The following is a 15,866-nucleotide window of genomic DNA, read 5'->3' on the forward strand; positions in this document are numbered from 1 at the left end:
TTTAAGCTGCACATCTCACTCCAACACCTAAACACCTGACAGGCCTCTCATAAATAAAAGTGACCAGAGCCTCCCCCGTAATTTACACCTGCCCTATCTCCTAAGATAACATGTAACGGGTCTGCACTCCATATTTCACCACCCGGCGCCCACCACTCTCTGGGTAAGACGGACGTGCAAAGGCCGGACGAGACGAAGTAGGGAGCGCCACATCAAAAGCATAGAGAGGGGTGTGGATTTGGAGATGAGGTCCCATGTCTGATACTCCATACACATTAGTTCTATGCCTGTGTGTGTGTGTGTGTGTGTGTGTGTGTGTGTGTGTGTGTGTGTGTGTGTGTGTGTGTGTGTGTGTGTGTGTGTGTGTGTGTGTGTGTGTGTGTGTGTGTGTGTGTCTGTGTGCGTGGGTGCATTCGTGCATGCGTGCGTATGTGTGTGTATGTGCGTCTGTCCGTCAGTGTGTGTGTGCGCGTCTGTTTGTGCATGTGTTTGTCTGTGTGGTGTGCGTCTGTCCGTGTGTGAGAGTGTGTGCGTGTGTGTGTGTGTGTTTGTGTGTGGGGGGGGGGTGTACGTGTGAGTGTGTGTGTGTGTGTGTGTGTGTGTGTGTGTGTGTGTGTGTGTGTGTGTGTGTGTGTGTGTGTGTGTGTGTGTGTGTGTGTGTGTGTGTGTGTGTGTGTGTGTGTGTGTGCATGCCCATGCCTGTTGGAATAGCCCTAGCCCGGGGCACAGCCCAGCCCTGCCTATAGCTCCAGCCCACTGAGATCAGATCAGAGCCGGCAGTTCCACTTCTGCCTGCGCCATAAATCGCCCAGCCCTGGTGTCTTCTCTCTTTCAATGGCTGAAACTTACACTCTTCCATTAAGAGTGATGGATATGCAGCTCTTAGGCCATAAGACACTCCGAGGTTACGGGTCCTTCCAAAGATTGTACTTAACGCTGAAAACGTGAAAGGCATATACATACATTCATTCACGGCCATGGACACAGAAACCACACGCACAAAGGAATCCCATGCATTCATCATCGATAGAAAAATATTTCCAGACGTGTACAGACTAACAGGCAAAAGACTCATCTGCGTTTGAACCAATTTCAAACAGGTGGAAACATATCTATAATGATAATGGTTTGCAAAACATGTCTGAAATGGTGTATTGGACTTTACGGTTTTCAGTAAGCGTTAGCTTTGCTATCATATATAACCGCTTTTATTTTATTTTCACAGAATCTGTGCTCCCTCTGGTGGTGGTTCTCAGCTATGCGATTTTAAAAGGTAAAGTTCGGCTATTCGATATGTTTCTTCAGAATTTCCGAAATACTTAGTTATTTATGATCGGAAATTAAGTAATATGAAATATTAATGAATACAAATTCTGACATTTAATTTAATTATGCAAGTTCATTCACATACATTTTGTCAAAAGGTCATTTAAGCAAGTCTTAGAATTCAACATTCATTTTACGATAAATTAGATAAATTAAATGAGATCAGAAATTATGAGATGGAGAGATATACATTGATAACAATATTTACCTGTACATTCCAATTAATCATTTTTATGTTCATTTTTAACATAGAGGGCTGTGTGTGGTTGGCTGTTCATTAGAGAAATCAGCATTGGCAAAATACCCACATCAACGCATGTCCGAACAGCTCTGTGTGTGTGTGTGTGTGTGTGTGTGTGTGTGTGTGTGTGTGTGTGTGTGTGTGTGTGTGTGTGTGTGTGTGTGTGTGTGTGTGTGTGTGTGTGTGTGTGTGTGTGTGTGTGTGTGTGTGTGTGTGTGTGTGTGTGTGTGTGTGTTTGTGTGTGCGCGCGTGGGAAAATGTACTTGGCAAATTAGACGAATAGTGTTTTTTGTGTGTATATTGTCATCCGTCTTTGTTTATCGCATATATGGGGTTATTACAAAGATTAATAGTAGAGGAGCGTAACTCCAACGCAGGAATAGATCATTGTTATTAAAGGTTTGGAAAGAAAGTGGGCGATTCTGGCATGCGAAGAGAGCAAGTTCAAAACGACAAACATGAGCCAAGTTGTTAATTAATTCCCCAAGAATTACAACTCCGTGTATTTGTAAGTTAACAGTCAATAGGTTATGAGAGCCTGGGGGTAATGAAACAGAACAGTACACCGCCAAAGACATCGCCAAGAAATGGATGGATGTGTGTCTGCGTGCCTGATGGACATCTAATGTGTGCGTGTGTGCGCATGTATGTGTATCATGATGTGTATGCGCAGCAGCAGGCAGTGGGAGGCCAGTGACGGTCGCCCCCTAGTGGTGAACAGCCCAGCGCTGCACTGTTGACCATTGAAGACCAGACGTTATAGCCGTCTGGTGATACAATGCAATCACCTCTTGCTGTTTGTATGCGTATGCGTGTCCTCGTGTATTGTTGTTTTGTGTTACGACCTGTTCTTATAAAACACACCCATCGTTCTGCAGGGAAACTGATGCGTGTGGAAATTCTACGTGTATGCGCACGCGCAGTGAGTGTTTAGAAAGATCCTTTGTCTGAGCCGGGAGCAGACGAAGCGTGGATACCCCCAGCCAAGGCGCTTGCGCATTGCTTCGCTGGACAGCACAGGCACATAAAGCCTGGTAAATTGCACCAAGGCAATAAAATGGCAATAAAATGACAACAACAGTGCATTAATCCATCACCAGGGAGCGCTGGAGGTACTGTAAAGACCTCCGGCTGGAGTCAAGAATGATTTCTAAGGTTTATCACCGATTGCAGCGCCTATTCATAATGCCAGGGGGCAGTGAGGAGCCTGAAAGGGCTGAGTCCACTCGGCCATACAAATATCAGAAAGACAGGAAACGAGCCATAATCAATACATCATGGATTTTCATTAAATAGTGGAGTTTCTTTTACTTATAGAACCATATAAATTATTTGACTATAAGTAGGGGTTTGAGCAGACAGGGGAAGATGGAAACACCCAACGCTCTGCTTTTACTGGCATATTCAATTGAGCTGTAGTATTTTCCATGACACAGCAAGCAGGGAGGCAACGCTGTGCTGTTCCAGGAGCCCGGGCGCCCTGGCGGCCTTCTCCCCCCCGCTGGTTCCCCCCCGGCTCCTGGAGACAGAGAGCCCCAGTCAGGAGCACCTGAATTCATAGTGGAGGAGAGGATAAGCAGGTGTTGGAGACTGCCAGCCCAACGGCCTGGTTGAAAGGGTCTTCAGCTGGGCTAGCCCGTGTGGTTCAGAGTCACCGTGATTTCTGTTTCTGCATGGCCCCGCGTTGGGTTTGCTCTGCCCTCTCTCCTCCTCGCGGGCCTCTCTCTGCCTGCTGCTGCCGCGGCTCTGGCCTGAATCATTCCCCTAAAAGGGGAAACAGATGAGCACCTGGACCCCGCAGTGCCTGTCCCATCGCCACGGCAACACATCTGAAAGACATTTTCACTTAGCTTGGACCGAATTGTCACATGTTGTGTTGAGGCGAAACACATGTGTTTATAGCAATTAACCAGTGTTGTTGGAACACAACCATAGGTATCTACATTAATGTCAATCTGTCCATCAGTCTGTTTGTCCGCCTACCTCCCTGTCATTCTATTATTGTATTCCGTTTTTTTGATTATTCAATCTCTCTCTCTCTCTCTCTCTCTCTCTCTCTCTCTCTCTCTCTCTCTCTCTCTCTCTCTTTCTCTCTCTCTCTCTCTCTCTCTCTCTCTCTCTCTCTCTCTCTCTCTCTCTCTCTCTCAGCGCCGCAGGCCCGCTGTTCTAGCTGTTCATTTCTGCATCACAACACTGACATTACTACAACTCTCTCTAAGTCAACAATGACACATAAACGTATTGTTGTGTACGTTACTTCACTGCGGCATAAACATTTAGACCATGCCAAGATTTGTCTGCAAACTGGTTTGCCGAGAGCAATTCTGCTGCGGCAGCATTCTAAAACAAACCAGGTGTGGGCATGCCATGAGCAGAGGTCAAAAGTGGAAACACATGACACACTATTTCTTCTTCTTCTTCTTCTTCTTCATCTTCATCCTCTTCTTCTTCTTCTTCTTCTTCTTCTTCTTCTTCTTCTTCTTCTTCTTCTTCTTCTTCTTCTTCTTCTTCTTCTTCCTCTTCTTCTTCTTCTTCTTCTTCTTCTTCTTCTTCTTCCTTTTCTTCTTCTTCCGCTTTTTCTCTTTCTTCTGATATTCTGTCTCTGTTGATCTCATAACCAAAAGCTGGAGGAAAGGAATGTGCGCACAAATAACCACTTAGTGGGAACTCTCAGGGTTGTGGAAATCGATTTGGAATGAAGATACAGAAAGGAAAAAAAACAAAAAAAACAAATGAAATTAAAAGGGAAGGAAGAGGGTTAAAATAGGAATGGATGTGAGGTAGACGGATGTGGGGGGGGGGGGAGAGAAGGGAAGAGAGAGAGAGAGCAGAGGCATAAAGACAGAAAATGGAGGTTACTAGACAGCACGGAGGAGGTGGAGAAGAAACTGGGGGTGTCCATGTTGTGGGGCGACATCTGTTTGGTCTACTCTGCTTCCCAGATTCTCTCGCTTTTCCTGGATTTTTGCCACACTGCGTATGCCAAAGCTCATTTCAGGCCAACAGATGAGATGAAAGACTCAATGTTTGGACATGAGCTGTTTAGATGAATCGCCCTGTATGTGTTAGATATCCTGCATCAAAGCCCCTCATCACCGTGGCACCCTCAGAAGTACGACACCAACCATGGATAATATTTCACCCATGTGCTATCATGAATCAGCCGGCCGGCCATCTCAGCCCATTCTACCAAGTTTTATTACAAACTTGTTTACCACTAATGACCGCAATGGACTACTCTGTGAGCACTCAAATGTGTGTTTAATGTATATATCCTGCAGGCCTCGGGGGACGACAGGAGCCCTTATAAGGACAGCGTTTATACTATTGAGGTATAAAATGTTTTCATGAACCTTTCATGAGGCCTGATCGCTAGCGCCATAGATCATGCATTCTTTTTTTTTATGTGAACGATTTGTTATGCATTGCCGCTTTATTGAAGAATTTATCAAGCCTTTGTGAGCCATTAAAGTTGTAGTTCAGTTGAAGGCTATGGCTGATGCTTTATGTTGGGCAGAGAGCTTTTGTGCTCGGAGCCAGGGCCTTTTTGGGCAGCCCTTTAAAATTACCGTTATGCCAGAACTAGTCCTGGTGGATCAATTAATATGGACCTCAACATCTCCTGTTGAAATAAATACGGCCAGAGAAAATCCCGGGGATTTCATGCACTCTCTGAACTCTAATCCTTCACAGGAATGGCCGTCCTGAAACATTATGTTTATTTGACATTTTAGAATTGAAACTCAGGACAGGGGGAGCCCTGTAATAGACAGATGTTCCTCCCGCCCTCCTCGCTGCGTCTGGCAGAATGTGTCTGTCACAGCTGGGGGTTTCTCACTCGGTAATGGGCATCGCGTTATGGATCTACAGGCACATAATACCTCTCATTCATTGACGGTGTAACCTTATACAGTTAATGGTGAGGTATCAAGGCTGTCATGGGGGCCCCAGGCCAGAGCATGTCGTGGTCAGTGCGGGCCATAGACTACCCAGAGGCTGACTGTAAGGCAGCCTACAGTACGTGCCTCCACCGAATAGGAATGGATTAACGCAGCCACACATCCTGCTCCACTGTGGAAACCCAAGAAGACTTTTAACAGTAAGAGGGCGACAATAAGTTGCTATCATTAATAGGGAGACACATGCTGACCAAAGCCGTTAGGGGGGGGCGGGGGGGTACTGTAAGAGGCATGGCTGGACCAGCCTCTCCTTGGCCAGGCCAGATCATGATCAGTGTGTCCCAGCAGCTGTGGCCTCACTCAAGCAACACCCCTTGGTATCATGTGCAGCAGGTACCATGGCGGCCAGCCATCCACACTAATCACGTACAGTGCAGCCGACCGTGAAATCATGCACACACTAACATGAGAAGCCGGGCAGCCGATGCTGGGGCAGTGAGACTAGGCTCAGCCTTTGCTAAGCCCATGGCGTGTTTTTAACGTATTCAGTGCCTTAAACTCATACCCTGCTGAGCTCGCATTTTCCGCCACAACAGCAGCCCATTTTGGGCGTCGTTTCCATCCAAATTGCTGTGAGTAGCCAACTCAGGCTTGTCTAATGTGTCTTGCCACATGGCGGAGGGAACTGCAGAAGTAACTCTTAGATTTTGCAGTCGCAATCACAATCACCACTTGTAGTTTAGCAGTGGGGGACTCAGAGCTAATCTTACAAGGGAGAATAATCCCAATTTAAAATCAATCAGTATTCATTTACCGTTTAAAAGCTTCCACTTGGGCCTGTAAATAAGAACCTGATTGAGATGTAGTTGTACTGCTGTGTTAAACAGAGTGAGTCAGTGAGTAAGCCTTGTCTATTCTGTGCTTTAAAACCATTCTGCATCTTTGAATCCATTTCCTTCAGTGTTTTCTTGCTACAGCGACTTTGTTTGATATAGAAGATTATTTTGAAATAAGTGACTTCAAATTGTCTTGAATGAAAACAATATGCCTGTCAGTTCTCTAAAATAAACCACCGTACGACACACACAAAGAAACAAATACATGTTTGGCACATTAGATCATATTAGTGGCTTGATTCAAACATTGTCAATGGGTGATTATGGTTTTAAACGTTCAATCATGAAATGACTTAACATTTTGTATGTGTTTCCCTCGCCCTCTGTTCTGTTAATTAATTTATGGTTTGATTACAGGACTGGTCTCCAGTTATGAGAGAACGCAAATCACTGGTCCTTGGCAGAAAAAACGGCTCAAGATTATTGAAAAATTCCAATTGAATCAATATTCAGTAGCCCAAAGCTAAGGGGACCATACTATTAGTAAGGACTTATGACTTGCTGTCTCTGCAGGTGCGTTCCCTGCTAGTATTTGATTGTTGCTAGGGAAGGAAGTCCCTGACTTTTTAAATTAAAACATACAAGCCAAAATCACTGCCTGGCCACCTGAAATCATGTCCAAATAAAATGTGGCCAAAAAAATATTTCCCCAATCATTAAATTTTCAACATATCATCTCTCCCCGCAACTCACACACACAAACACACACCCAGATATACAAGATATACTGAACCGGTCACCCAAATGTAAGCCATCAAGCCTTTGGCAGACCATGCATATAAACTAGGGACCTACCAACATGAGGTCTGGACCTGCAAGGGACAGCGACTGGTGGCTCAACGTGTCGTACCCTCCTCCAGCATTTACCTCGGGGCAGTTAAAAATGATATCAGCTCATGGAGGGCAAGCATTACCATTTGCATTTTATTGGAGGCACTGAGATTTAGAGGAGGGAATATATCAGTTCTGAGCAGACAGAATTAGTTAACAATGCATTACCTGCCTTTTATGGCAGCTATAACTCTTTCCCCTGGTGGGGAGAGCAGATGAAGGGGGAGACGGGAGCGAGAGAGAGAGAGATAGAGAGAGAGAAAGAGATAAAGAGAGAGAAGGATAGAGAGAGAGAAAGCAAGTGTGTGTGTGTGTGTGTGTGTGTGTGTGTGTGTGTGTGTGTGTGTGTGTGTGTGTGTGTGTGTGTGTGTGTGTGTGTGTGTGTGTGTGTGTGTGTGTGTGTGTGGTGTGGGGGATTTGGACGAGAGCTACACAAGGATACTGGTGGTATGGCGCAGTGGGGGAAGGGTGGGGGTTGGGTGAGGGTGGTGGGGGTGTTGGGGCTGCCTGGAATGAAGGCGCCCCTGGCTGCGGAGCTCGGTGTGATGCAGAGGGAGTGTGATAGGCACCCAAATTAGGACATCACGCCGCAATCACCTTCCCACGGACGGGCAGTGAATGGGACAGCGGGCGGGGTCCTCACTGCAGACCTCCGAACGAAGCAGACGGCTTGCCTTCCCCGGGCTGACCCACATGCCACAGGCTTTATTAGGAGAAGGACTCAGGGATGTTTTATTTTTGTGCTGAACGTTTTCAAAGGTTGTGTTTGTTGTCCTCTGGCGTCGGTGAAGAAGCTGCTCGACCTATGCCAGGCCGAGCCCCATGGCAGCAATGGCTTCCCTTCCCACGATTCCTTGCCGACGCTGGACTGCAGCTCCTGTGACGCTCAAAGTGTGCTGCAGGACGGCCCACCTCTGCCAATGTCAGAGGCCAATGGCAAATTAACACCGGAGTTGGATTCCCTGTAAGGTTACAGCGACATGGTTTAATGCAGCGAAAACAACCTTACCCCAACTCTCGTACCCGTACACTAATCTACGGGCATCAATTCACTTTTCAATAGAGGTTATAGGAAGGGTCTATCGGATGTGTCTGCCTAGCGAGGAATCTTATCAGCCAAGGAACAGCATAAACATAAAAATTCTTTGATATTTCCCATTACATTTGTTTATGTGCATTTATCACGTACATATTTTTCTCATATCGCCTTTTGCAACGTAACCATGCACCGAAACCAAACCCCCTGGATTGCGGGTTACAGGCAGCACAGTGTAGGTCCACCCCCGGAACCCCCCCGTCCAAACCCATTGGGCCAGGTTTGTCAGCAGAGCTCTCGGCGCCATAAAATAGCATGCTGCTCGAGCCCTTAGCCAGACTTAATGGTCCCAGGGGCTGAGCGTTTACTAGTGACCTTTGAATTCCATTTGGAGTGGAACAGCCTCTTTTTCTGCTAGGAAAATTCCATCGCCTTGGTGGAGCGATGCACCACTCTGTTGGTCCGTGCACATAGTGTATGTGTATGTGTGTGTATGTAAAGATCACATCCAAAGCCCATTTATTTGGCGGGGAAGATTAATACGGGACACACATTCACAGTGCAGATAAATAGACGTGTGTGCTGTGTGGGGGAGGCACTCTTTTTAGTAAATGCTCAAATTAAACCCAAAATAATTCACAAATCAAAAAGTGTGAGTTGATATTAATGCAGAATAGATTTAGCATTATAAGACATAACTAAATTACATTTCGATTGTGCAAGTACAAATCTAAACATGAATGCTCACCCGTTAAAATGGATTCATAACATTAAATCTATTAGGGGCTCTGTGGAATGATCCTTTTTATGAGTTTTAGTGTTTTATGGCCAACATGAAGTGTTTGTCTTGTAAATGGTTTGTATTAAGGACGTGTGGTTATATCTCATTTTATGCCAAACAACGTCCCCTGCTGGAAGAATCTAGCCAACGTTATAGAATTATTCAGTAAATAAACCGCTTTGGATAACAGCCAAAGTCCGTCACAACTGCTACCCGTGTTTAGCCTGGTTCTACCAGACTCTCGTACTTCACTTCATTTGTACAGAGAGTCTGAACCTAATCAAACGTTAACTCACTTGAAGGCGGGTGTCTGTAGAAGTTCAAAATGATTGGATCTGCCCAGTGCCACTCTGGATCTGCCATAACCAATCGCTAACGTTTGGTTGTGACGTATGTCATGCGCCGGGAATCACGCACAGGTTGTACACAAACCAAACACCTTGCGCGTCTGCACGAAAATGTCCGTCAACGACAGCTGCAGGTTTTGTTCGTCGAATTTAATTTATCAGGGAAAAATTGCACATTGTAAATCAACTACCGACCTACAACAACTCAAACTGGCGTACGACTTTATCGTCATTGTTCTCAGACACGCCCTCTGTTCGCTGATTGGTGGCCGCTGTGGCGGCACCAGAAAACCAAATTACATACAGCAGGTCCAGACCTAGTACTGAAGGGAAATTCAAATTGAGCGGAAGTACTTAGGCGGGCGGAGCCAGGCTAACCCGTGTTTGCACACAATTGAGAATGCGATTTACAAATAGAAATAAAGTAGAGACGCAATTAAACCCTTAAATAATAAACTTCCATTGCAAAACACTGGAATTGTTTATTAAAGATTGATACTATAGAATCGGGGGCCAACTGTTAAAATTCAGACAAGATTGGTTAAAGATGTCTTCAAGCAATGGCTAAAATATGAAATGCTGAATTGAAAGTCAATTATAGCAAACAAAAATCCTTAAGCTTAAATTACATGATTTAAGTTATACATTTGATCCAGATCAATTATTTACAGTTGGTTGGTTACACTGGCTCAATAACACACAGAAGGCATACATCCCATTTCAAAAAGCAACAACTAAGCATCGACAATAGAATCACACTGCATGCTCATTGCTTTTAACAGTTTAGGAAGGGAAAAAAAAAAGCACACCACTATAAAGACATTTGAATTTGGTCCTTTTTTTTTAAGAAAATAAAAACCTGAATGCCCTATTGGAATAGAGGATACTGCAGTTGGACAAAGGAACACAGGTTTACTACAATATTCAAAAATCACATGTTACAATAAACCAAACATATGAACACTTCAGTCGCATGTCCTGTATGGTTACAAGAGTAGCAAAGACAAGTCCCCTAAACATGGAGGTTACACTTCTGGTGTCGTTGAATGAACTTGAGTACAATCACAATTACAGGGCCTTATAAATGGACGATGGTTGCCTGAAGCAAATACAAATAAAAAGCCATCTAAAAATACTTTTCTCCACAAGGTGGCAGACTGAAATGACTGAGGAATGCTGGTTCTGTATGGAGATTGTCTGGGAATTCACAACATTAAGGGGTAAGAGGGTTCCGTTATGATGCGCCTGGATTCCACATATTTATAATTGAAAGGAACAAAGAATCGTTTTATTTGAACTCTTTATACGAGTGCATAACAAATGTACAAATCCGGAAAAGACAACCACAAAAAAGAAAGCATCAAGAAATCTGATGCCCATCAGCAAGAGGATTGCCTTTACAAACACCAATATTACCCCTACCACACCTCATTAAATATCTGGAGAGCCATCAGGCTATAGCATGAAATGGATTAGTGTGGAGTCCATTTTTAAAACCGTCAACAGAAAGTAAAAGTGCACAGGATGCAATAAGGTAAATGCTGAATATTGCAAACATCATCAGAAGAGGGTGGTATTTTGGCAATATTTAATACAACCTTAAAATGTACAAAAAGGAAAAACAAATGAAACAGACTTGTCTCCAAATTGATATCTGTAGTTAAACATTCAGGAAGCTGCAGCTACAGAGGCAGACCAGACTTGAAAAAGACAAAAAGTCACTGAACCAAAGCACAGCTACATCTCAAGTGGACTGAATGCCTGCATGTCCATGCAAATGCCAAAGAATAAAAATGGAGTCAGGTCATCTCTTTTCACATTAAAACTACAAACACATTAAAATGAAAAAAATGGTACAATGCAATAACTCCCTCCAGCAGGATGTCTACCACCTTCTCTGGGTCCTCTTTGATCATTTTCAGCCATGTGGGGTCGCTCTGTGATGACCGATACATGGGTCATCGCCGGAGATATAGCAGAGTGTCAGAGTGTTACGCCGTGTTCACACTGTACACGTCCGTCAACGGATGACAGAGGATATGTCTGACGTACGGGGGACGCGAACTGATTGGCCGAGGGCTTTGTCGCTGCCTGAAAAGTTTAACATTTCTTAACTCTTTGATGCAGGCAACGGAGCCGACAGAACGGACGGACCCACAATGCATTCCGAGAGCGCATGCAAAGTCAATGAGATCCGTCAACGGAGGTGTGCAGTGTGAACGCAGCGTTAGGGGGTGAGGGTGCTCCAGTTGCCAAGGTTACTGGCCATCATTATGGAAAAGATGAGGTTCTGAAAATGTCAAATCTGTCCCTGCGTCAGAGGGTCTCTGTTTCCACAGCAGGCGCCGTGCTCACACACTCACAGCATCCTTCTCCTTCTTGTCGCCGTCTTCGTGCCAGGTGAGGCGCTCCTCGTAGAAGGTGATGACGATCTGAGGGCACTTGTGATTGGCTTCCTTAGCGAGCACAAGATCCGCCTCGTCCGAGTCTTTCCTACACAACACCAGAACGAAGGAGATCAGTTCAATGCAAAAGGACTAACGGGACCATGGTTGGACTAGGGCCCCTCGGAACCTCTAGGGAGGGGGCCAGAAGAAAACGTACCTTTTTTTTTTTTTTACATTTTATATTAAATTCATCAATCTGCTGCACTAGAGAGCAGTTCTCTAGAAGACAATTATATCATAAACACATGCATGGTGATGAAAAGTATAAACCAAATCCAAAGACCACTTGTAGATTGAGTTGCATTAGAAGGCCTCCCTGCAGAACCCTACCTAGGAACGTGATACTTTTCCACCGCAGGAACCAGGGTCTAAATTAAGTTCCTGGGACATTATTTCTCCCCCCCAAAGGTAGCTTTCGATAAAACAGTTGTATGCAATTGTATGGCAACAGTCTTGTTATGGATAAACTTCCTCCAAAAGAGGGACAGCCTTCATTTAGTTATCAAACAGGGAAACAACCTTAAAACTAACGCCTCAAAAGCTGGATGTAGTAACGATTGCACACCTATAATCCCCCCTCACCCGCAAACTTCCCTTTGCGCCCCAATATTTTACACTTGGATTTAAATTTAACTATCATAATTGAATCTTCTTCTTAACACATATTTTTTTATGAAAGTACTGAGCATACATTCCTATTCACTCTAAAGCAGATTGGATAAATTTGTCATCTTCACTGCCGTTATACTTAATTGAAAATGGTGCATATTTGCACTGCGATACATACTGTAGTTGGTGCGATATTGTTGGTCAGATATTTCCCTCACTATTTCTCGCTGGTCTTTCAGCCATTATGTGCCTGATGTACAAGGACCTTCATTTGCCCAACCTTTGCGGATCTTTAGATAGCATCAGGAAATGCAGGCAATAAAAAAGGGGCTGAAGGAACCTTTAAGTCCCTTTAATGAAGTACGTGGGACTAAAAGTTCCAGATAATTTTGGTGGAAATTCAGCAACATAAGAAGAGTAATGTTGTGCAAGTGTTAACATTTGTATAAACATTTTTGGTACATAATGAAAAATCAAAATTTGACAGTCTAGGTCCCTAATGGGAAACAAAGGGAACTAAGTCGTGCCATCGTCAATAATGTTGGGTATGAAGAAATATATAATAATTGTAGAATTCTCAGGAACAGGGATATTGTACTGCAAGCATAATTACTAGTGTAGCTTATAATCGTATTGCATGTGCAATATTGGTCTCAATTTTTATTACCACCTAAAAATAATGACAATATGCAAATATTCTGTAACTCTTGCCTGTAAGGGCATCCCTTACAGGCAAGAGTTGGAGGATATCAGCACAGTAAACAGTGATTTGATGTTATAGCCATTGAGAAACTTTTGAAATGAGATTCATACCAAGTTAGTTGCATTCTAGTCAGGCTTTTGTTTGAGGCATGGTACTTTGTCGTGCAGAAATGATTGCTGAATAGATAGTATAGACAAGTCCCCTCGGCAGATATGCACCCCTGTACTCATACTGGTGATAAATTCTTTAGTTCTCCACTTCAAATCGTAACTCGGTGTGTGAATATCTATTCAGTATCCAGCATATATTTATAAATAGATAGACCATAAAACTACAATTTCAGATATGATTAATTTAACGTCATCAATAAGATGCTAGACATTTTGCTTGATAAAAAAAAAAAAAAAAAGAGAGGGGCTTCAACATCTTGAAGACACATCCCAATGGCCGCCGCCATTTTCATAGCAACGGGCATTTGAATGTCCGTGAATGTGTTTGCAGTAAGGTTTTTTGGTCATTGGTCATTGTTTTTTGGTCAGACATTGTGGTTTAGGAAACTGCTACATAGTTTCTCAAGTGAGACTGGTAAAATTAGGGTTTTCATTAGCCCAAGTTACGGTATATTTACCCAGCAGTGCAACGCCCCGTTGAAGGCACTGCATGCGCGGCAGGCCCATAACAAACTCAATCTGTAGAATATAATTATTTATACTCATTTGTTTTGTTTGGCTGTGACACTTTGGTTTAGAGAATAAAATGAGTGATCTTAATTAGTCAAATACTTTGTGAACCAAAACCTTTTGATACCAATGTGAACAATTATGTGATTAATGTGGGAAAGAATACGGCCGAAGTATGAGAAACATCTACATAGGAGGGCTTCAAAATTTGACTTTGCGTATAATACACGACTAGTGGCCACACTCAAGGAGGTCTTTTAATACATGATCAATGAGGGCAGACCTACTCTACAACGTTTAACCGGTAAAAAAATTGTATCATTGTATAAGCTAACCAAAGATTCCCCAAAGATTTTGGCTCTTTAGAATATTGCATTAGAGCAATAACTATAAACTATGATCTTCTATTAATCATAAAAACCAAAGACCCACCATTTCATGAGGAACATCAAGTCCCCACATGAATCTGTAGCTCCAATGATCTTCTCTGGTTCCAGTCCTCTCTCAAAGCCACGCGCTACAAGAACTTCATCCTGAAAGACACATACAATAACTCTTTATAGTCCCTCATATTGTCATATTGAAGCAGCTGATTCAAGAATGTGTTGCCATCTTCCAACAGGTCCTCAATAAGCATTAACATCATCACTTCTCTTGTATAATTATGTGAGCGATCAATGCTTATTCCAGTACGAGATTTTTATCCTAATTATCTAGGCCAGATAATTGTAACAAGCGTTAAGTTCCCATCTTCAAATGAAATCATAGGCAGTGTCTTGTTTTCTTCCTCTTTGTAAAACTGGCCATGAGATACTTACTTCCTTCTTCTTCTTGGGCTTACTACCACCTTCCTCATCATCAGAGTGTTTTTTCTTTGAGCCACTCGTTTCTTTTTCTTTGGAGCGTGACACATTTGTGCAGGACTTGCTCGCACTGCTAGGCGTAGAGCTTCCACTAGTGCTGCTGCTCTTCTTGTAGGTCTTCATGAACTCAGAAATCAACTCGGGACAGTCAAGATTTTTCTCTGGTTCCCAGGTGTTGTGCTTCCTGTACAATACAACAACGAAAATCACAGAAGGTCGTTTATAATTCCCCCCCGAAGCCAAACATTAAACATTGAATAATATGCAAGATCAAACTTACTCTGAATATCCCTTCCATTTAAGGAAGAACTCCACTCTGCTTTTCACTACTCTTCTGTCCAGCACTTTCTCAACAACATACTCTTCCTCTTGGGAGGAGGATGAATCGTCTTCGCGAGATTTCTTGCCCATTGCAACTAGTTCACTTATTGACCCTTAAAAAATGCCTTGTAAAGGGACAAGCACTTCACCCTGGCGTGTATAGAAAAAAGACATGCGTAAATAAATGAATGCCAAGTCAGATTTGTCTATTAAATAATCGAGAACTATCAATAATACTATGAAATACTGTCCATGATGTTATATGAAAGTCTGTTAGCACACATACGATAACATTAGCCACTAGCTTCCTTTATGCATTATGCTACCAGACGGTTTATCAGACGTTTGTGAGACAGTAATTCGTTTTAATTATACACTTTTCACACACAACGACAAGTGAAGTGATGTTCAACAACACACTACATATCAACAGCAAGAGGTAAGAGTCGTAAATAGGACATTTAGTCATCGGATTGCCAGCTAGCTGCTCTGCTCTGAGAGGAAGACACTGGTAAAGCCGGTAGCATTAGCACTTAGCTCGTTGATCTAAAAATGGAGCGAGTTCATAAAGGCCCCCAGCTAGGATACTTCAAAATATAATATTTGTATGTGTAGGATAACATGTGGAACTGACCTTATAAACGCAGGTTGACGTGCACGACTGTGGGGGGTACAGCTGTCCTGGTCGCTCCGGGGTAACCTCTGGCATGGACGACTAGAATCTAAGGCCGGACGGAAAAGCGCGGGTTGAAGAGCAGAGGGAAGCCACGCCCCTCCGTCAGCTGATGGGGCCTCTCAGACTAGGCATATACCGCTCTGCCTGGGCTATTTACCGTTGTCTCAATTTTACACACACACACACACACACACACACACACACACACAC

At 43.6% G+C, this 15,866-nt stretch overlaps 1 protein-coding gene across 1 annotated transcript; it reads right to left on the minus strand.

The window, feature by feature from the left end:
• Positions 1-9,801: 9,801 nt before the first annotated feature.
• cbx5 (chromobox homolog 5 (HP1 alpha homolog, Drosophila)) lies at positions 9,802-15,824 on the minus strand. Its single transcript, XM_030357583.1, has 5 exons — positions 15,615-15,824; positions 14,940-15,130; positions 14,615-14,843; positions 14,229-14,329; positions 9,802-11,850 (listed from the first exon to the last, which is right to left on the minus strand). Exons 2-5 carry the CDS (start codon positions 15,068-15,070, stop codon positions 11,709-11,711), a joined length of 603 nt encoding a protein of 200 aa, XP_030213443.1. The 5' UTR covers positions 15,071-15,130; positions 15,615-15,824; the 3' UTR covers positions 9,802-11,708.
• Between the last annotated feature and the right edge of the window lie 42 nt (positions 15,825-15,866).

This window comes from Gadus morhua, chromosome 1, assembly GCF_902167405.1.
Source record: "Gadus morhua chromosome 1, gadMor3.0, whole genome shotgun sequence".
NCBI classification, from domain to species: Eukaryota; Metazoa; Chordata; class Actinopteri; order Gadiformes; family Gadidae; genus Gadus; species Gadus morhua.